This window comes from Sturnus vulgaris, chromosome 3 (assembly GCF_052056855.1).
Source record: "Sturnus vulgaris isolate bStuVul1 chromosome 3, bStuVul1.hap1, whole genome shotgun sequence".
NCBI lineage: Eukaryota > Metazoa > Chordata > Aves > Passeriformes > Sturnidae > Sturnus > Sturnus vulgaris.
Genome location: NC_142245.1, coordinates 110,372,995 through 110,379,826, shown reverse-complemented (window position 1 = coordinate 110,379,826; position 6,832 = coordinate 110,372,995). Strand labels below are relative to the sequence as shown.

Here is a 6,832-nt window from a genome sequence, read left to right as displayed (position 1 = left end):
GAGATCTAATTTTACAGGAAAAGAAGTAACAACCTATCAAAACTGGGAATAGGTTTCGCAGAGCATTCGAATAATTCTGCCCAGGGCTGGAGGCTCCGTGGCCCAGGCGGTGATTAAATTGAGGTTTTAAACCACTTCAGAGCACGTTTAAAACTGAGTTTTAAGGCATATTTGAAATCCTCGCGCCGCGCCCCACACATCCCTCAGGCCGCGCCCCCGCCTCTCCCTCAAATCAGGAGGCGCCAGCGGCGCCGCCCCCGCCCCTCAGCGCAGGCGCTCAGGGCCGGAGGTTCGAGTCCCGAGGCGGAGCGGTCCGGAGATGCCGGCGGAGCCCGGGGTGCTGCGGGAGGCCGCGGAGGGAATCCCGCAGGCGGCCGCAGACAGCGGTAAGTGCCCGCTGGCCTGGGCAGGGACCCAGCGCGGCTCCCGCGGGAGCGGCGGTGCCCGGGAGAGCGCGGAAAGTGGGGACGGCGGGAAGGGGTGAATGGGCCGGGCCCGCCGCGGCGTGCGCAAGCGCACTGGGAATGCGTGTGGTTATGGTGGACGCGGTGCCGTCGGGGTTTTGGTGGTTTTTTTTTTTAAGAATTGCGATCATTGTTTGTGTTTCTCCTCGCAGAGCCCGAGGTGTTTGAGATTGTGTTGCCAATCACTATTTTGGTGCTGAGCGATGAGGATTTTCTCCAGGACGATGATAAGGAGCAGGAAGTATCCATTCCCGAGGTGGAGCAGGAGTTTAAATTAAACAACAGCCTTTGCCTAAAAAATGAAGTGGAACCTTCAAACGACAGTATCCATGTAGGCAATTGGGATGCAAACAAGACTATTTCAAATGAAGATAATTGTATTAAGTATTCCGAGGTTAAATGGTTTGCTGAGAGTGTGTGTAACACATCAAAATTATCTTCAAGTGATGGGTGTGATGCAGACACGGATAAATATGGTCAAAATTGCATGTTACCTACATTGTCTTGCAAAACAGAGCTTCCAGAGATAATCAAATGCAGTGTTGGAGAAGACTGTGGTGATAATGATGGCTTTCAGAAGATTCCTCCTCTCCTTTCCTCTGCTGACAGTGACAGAGCTGACACTTTTGAGACGTTGGTAGTGGTACCCAAACATGAAGAAGAACCTGTCAGTATTGCAAGTGTTCATTTTGATGGCAGTCCGGAGAAACAACCAGAAATCCACAAGGAATTTGAGATAATTGTTAAAGTGGAAGGTAATATATTAGTAAGATTATTCCAAGTTTAAGAAACGTGGTAAACCTCGAGTTTTGAAATGAAAAATGTATAGAAATGCTATGACATCAATTTCTTTCAGAGTAAGCATTTGAAATTAGATTCATAAATGTAGCAGAAGGAAAATGTTGCCAGGAGTGTGCTCAATTCTTTCACAGACTCCTGTGAAAGGCAGGGAAGCTACAAAAAGTTGGTACTTTGACACAATGAGAAAAAGGGGGGCCTTTCATCAGGGAAGTGTTCTCAAAATAAAAACACAGAAGAAGCGTGGTATTTGTGAGAACAGAGCATTAGGAAAGTTTGGTGTTAGTACTTTGACAGGAATTCTGGCATAAAGGTGTTCTGTTAAAAACTGAATGTGGTACTGTGAAATTCAAGAGTCTTGAGTGAAAATAGAAAGTAGGAAAGAAGGCTGCTTCTTACTGGGAGAAATATTTAAATGTTGGGGGTAGAGGGGAGCATGAAGAGAGGTATTAGGGGATAAAGTGGAGAGAGGGAAATAATGAGGATGTAGAAGTAGTGAAGAGCAAGCAAGTTATTAGGCAGTTTAGGATTATTGCTATGAATTAATCATGAATATTTGTGGTTGTATGAAATGTGACTTTTTATATCTCCTTGTAGATCACGATTCCTTAAAGAATGAAGATAATGAAATTGATTACAGGAAAATAAGCAAATTTGAAGATGAAACTCCAAATGCTCTTTCAGAAATAGCCTTGAAAGAAGAAGAGAAATCTACCTATAATTGTTCTGATCCATTTCTTAATGGATGTTCTCCTACTTTTAAGGAACATCTAGAAGACGTAGGGAAACCTGATAGGAATGCTTCCACTTCTGCTGAATCAAATACTACTGGAGAGCATATTTACAAGATGTTAACACCATTCCCTAGGAGAAGATACCGGCAACAAAAAGTTGTTTCTTCTCAAGCAAGCCCAAAAGAGTTCCAGAGCCAGAAAGAAGGTTTAACATGGCTAGAGGATAATATGACCATCACACCTCTTCCTAAAACGTCTTGTTTTCCAAAGGAGAAGGAAAGATTGAGTTTCAAATGTAGGTTTTGTAGTTCTTTGTATAAATGCAGTGCACACCTGAAGAAACATATTTATTCAGCTCATAAAGATAAGAAAACACATAAATGCTGCTTTTGTAAAAAAACCTTCTTCTTTTCTTTCAATCTTAAGAATCACCTTAAATTTCATAAGAAGATTGCTAGGTTGCAAAAGGCAAGAAAAAATAGAGTAAGTGCGAGAAAAGGGAGGCAGAAAGGATATGAAGGAGAATCTGAGACCAAGAAAAAAGAAAGTAAATACAATAAATTTTTCATTAAAATTGAAAGGGACTTTACACCTCTGGATGTGCCAGTTAGCTTTTCCTGCAGAATTTGTTTCTTTGCTTCATCAAATCCTAGGAGTTTTATTCATCACATGAAGGGACACAAGGAGAGACCACCTTACCAGTGCCCTCAGTGTGATTACTCCTGCAGCAGCTTGTCCTACCTGTTAAATCACATGTACTGGCATGCTGGCTATAAGCTCTACCAGTGCAGGTTCTGCACCTTTTTTTCACTGTATTTTGCAAGCATGGTGAGGCACAGCCACATCCACACAGGGGATAAACCATATTCCTGTGAGCTCTGCCAGGCAGCATTCACCAACACCTCAGGGTTGGAGAGGCACAGGAGGATACATGCAGGAACAGAAACATGCCAAGCGCAGCAACCCGGCTGCCTGAGTGGGAGGAGAAGAACTGAAAGACCTCCAAAGAATTACACATGTAATGAATGTAACCTGGAGTTCTACACTAAAGGACATCTCAGCTTTCACAAGAAGTTTCATGAACAGTTAAAGGCTAATGGTTATACGAGTCAGAGTAATAAATACTTTAAAAGCAAAATATGCAAAGCTGATGGTGATTCTCAGGGTGAATCAGCTGATTCTCATGTTTCTCACCCTCTTTTTGGTAGAGAAAATTATTGTCTGGGTGAGGGAATCTTGGGTTCAGAAGTGGCGTTTGAGCAAGCAGGGGATGTGTGGGACAATAAGAAAATATACCCTGGAAAGAAATGCCTTGAAAACAGCCAAGGAAGTAACAGCCTGGCTGTTACTGGAAATAGATCAGAAGTTCCTCAGACCTCTTACCGAATGGACACCGTCACTCACAAAGAGGAACCTTTCTTCAAATCAGAGGCCTCTCATTCACAAGTGCAAGATGATGCTTCATTTCATAACTTTGTGGAAAACTTGGAGCATATGTATCCTTCTAATTTAAATACATTACAAATTTACAGATGCCAGCACTGCAGTTATGCTACTGATGTTCCTAACAACTTCAGGCTGCACCTAAAGATACATACGGATGAAAGACCATTCATGTGTAAAGAGTGCAATACGTCATTTAAAACATCAAACCATTTGCAGAAACACAGCCTTCTTCATGTGAAAAATGGACAGGAGCTTGGAAGTTGTCTCTTTGTAGAGAAGTGTTTAGAGAATCTTGAATTGCATCGTGAAATCCACGGAGGGACATGTCCAGAAAGGGATTTTTCCTGCCAAGGATTAAACAGCTACTTGCTCGGTTCAGAAGTCAGTGGAGTTCTGCGAGGCGTTCAGAGGGGCACAGCAAATGTGCAAGCACAAAGTCAGCCACGATTATATCAGTGTGCAGAGTGCAGCTATGCTACTGGCATTTTAAGCAACCTGGAACTCCACATCAGAACTCACACAGGTGAGAAGCCCTACAGCTGCATCGTTTGCCAGAAGGAGTTCCGTACTTCCAGTCACCTGAAAAGGCACGGACTCACACATTTGAACGTGGAGCATTTCAAGTGCATGAGCTGTGACTACTCAACCAGCAAATGGCTGTCCTTGAAGCGCCACCTGGCTTTGCACACAGGGGAGGGAAGCTCCTCTCCTGGCTGGCTCTACAAGCACAAGGAGCCACCTGTCAAGACATACAGGTGTGAGGAGTGTGGTTATTGCACAACCCACAACGGGAACCTGAAGTTCCACCTGAGGATCCACACGGGGGAGAAGCCGTTCCCGTGCGGGCAGTGCTCCCTGGCTTTCCGCACCTCCAGCCACCTCAAGCGCCACTTGCTGACTCACCTCCGGCTGCACTGCAGGAAGTGCAGGTATTCCACCATGGATAAACACGCTTTCCAAAAGCACATCAGAACACACAGAAAGAAGTACAAGTGTGCAAAGTGTAATGTGGTGCTGCCCACCAGAAAGCTGCTGGAGAAGCATAAGCAGCAGCACAAGCTTGGAATGTGAGGATGAGAATTGGAAGTTGGTGCTTGGTTTTGGACAGGTTTGCATGTCCTGAATTTCCTCGTGGCTTTGTGTTCCTTTGCTGTGCCTACAGCAATGGCTGGTAATGGATGTATCCAGCATTTTGGTCGAGAGAGTGAATCTTGGGGTACTGGTTTGCTGCAGGTGTTTCTGAGAACATCAATTCTAGCACAGGCTTTGCTGAAGATCTTGGAGACGCTTTTTCATCCCTGAGTAACTTCAGCAAAGGTCAGTTATTTTGGCCAGTGTTCATTGCTGTTTAAACAGTTATTCTGCACCACTTTTTTTTTTTTTTTTGTAATATTTTAATAAGAAAAAAATATTCTTTAACTGAAAGAATGTCTAAAGGGAGAGAAGGAAGGGCATGTTATATTTTATAGTAATAACTTTCATATAAAAATTATCAGTATATCAGGAGGCTTAATGCTACCTCCCATCTGCTGAAAGTTGCCTCCTTTACTCCAAGGTGCTTTTGCAATACTTGTAAGAGGAAAAAATAATAGTATTTCACCAAATTACATGAACAAGATATGCGTGTCATCGCTGGGTAATAGTGAAATGAAAATGTTTTCCATGTATCTGTATGTATAAGATGTTTATTAAGCTGTTACCTTGTCTGAAGTTTTTTGATAATTTTTTGAGAAATTAATTACCAGATATGGTAATGTCCAGAAACATATATTTTATGACACTGGGAATCTTTAAATCTTCAATTTTATGTGAATGTCCAATGTTAATCTAGTATGAATCTAGCCTTGCCTTTTCTCAGGTTGGTAGTTACTGTGTTGTTTGTTAATATAGATGATACACTTTTCAAATAACTTCTGTTAATATGAGCAGTTGCTGATAATTGTGAATGTTATTTAGTTACATTGAAAACCTTAGAATTTAAAACTGTTACATTTATTTTAAGAACTTTACTCTTAGTCTAAAATATCGTGTGTAAGAACCATTGTACTGTGCAGCAGTTGGTTCAGGGTATGGTGAACCCAGATGCGTGCTGCTTCCAATTTGTATTCAAATCCGGACAAATCTTTGTTTATTTTGGAGTTGGGCAGTGTTAGGAACTCTTGAGTGTGGTAAGTGGTTTTAATAATAGTGTGTTATCCCTTTTGTGAGGAAAGACAACAGCAAAGGGCTGGTGCAAACTTGTCCCAATGCTACAGCTCAGTCAATGGAGCAGCAGAACAAACCTGTGGTTTAATTTAGAGAATGTAAATGTGGAACTCAGTGCTTTTTTTTTTCTGCTCCTGGATGTCTGCCTTTCTGTAGAAATACAGATAATGTCTTGTAGAGGATTTGTGGTAACGTAGGAGACAGGTTGGGAAGGGCTGCCCAGAGAGGTGGTGGAGTTCTCTTCTTTTCAGGTATTTAAAAGCCATCTGGATGTAATCCTGGACAACTGGCTCTGGGTGGCCCTGCCTGTGCAGGGGCTTGTCTTCCAGAACTCCTGCAGCCATTCTGTGATTTGGAAGGCAATTTTCCACTCATGGATTGAAACTCATGGACAGATGCATGCATTTAAGGCCAGATCAGTGAAGATATTCAAGTGATCCAGTTCTTTGGAGTTTCAGTAAAGTCAGAGAAGTATCTGTGCCTGAACTGTGGTGGTTACAGATGAGTGATTTAGACCTTGGAGTCACCTAATCCAGTTGTGAGAAAGAAGAATGTTATCCTGTATGAAGAAAGAAAAGCATTTCTGGGAAATATTAAATGGTTACTCAAGCTTGGGGGAGTTCTTACCTGCGTTACATTACAATTCTGATCATTTATTTGAAAACAACAGGTACAAAGAGAAAACAAAACTACTGAAGGAATTGTGAGCCTCTACATCATATGAGACTAGGAAGGCTAAATCTGATAGAGCACACTTGTTTAAAAGTATGGTGTACAATGATGATGAAGAGAGCCTGGTTTAGGGGGATAAATTAACTGCAGTAAATTTTTGAAAGAGTGTAAATATAAGTTTGTTCAAGTTGTAAGTAAGAACAAGGTCTTTTCAGTTGGATGATTTTATAAAAATAATTATTGATGATTTCATAAAAATAATTCCTAGTCTCTGCCTCTAATAAAAATAAACAGTTCAATGCCTCTTGGTGTTGCTTTCTGTTCCTTATGCACTGCACTGGATTTTTGGGGTTTCAAAGGTATTCTCAGTCTGCTAAGTGAAATTTAAAGGTTGAGGCATATTCAGTTTCAAATAAGACAAGGGCTGTTGTTGGTATCTTTTTTTGGTAGCTAGAAGTGTAATTTTTTTTATTCCTGCAGTTTAAAAAAAAAAATCAAAGCCTTTCCTAAATC

General features: G+C 41.8%; 1 protein-coding gene across 1 annotated transcript; it reads left to right on the top strand.

The window, feature by feature from the left end:
• Positions 1-271: 271 nt before the first annotated feature.
• Positions 272-6,620, top strand: LOC106851129 (uncharacterized). The gene is made up of 3 exons (XM_014872885.2): positions 272-386; positions 617-1,219; positions 1,860-6,620. Exons 1-3 carry the CDS (start codon positions 320-322, stop codon positions 4,511-4,513), a joined length of 3,324 nt encoding a protein of 1,107 aa, XP_014728371.2. The 5' UTR covers positions 272-319; the 3' UTR covers positions 4,514-6,620.
• Positions 6,621-6,832: the final 212 nt, after the last annotated feature.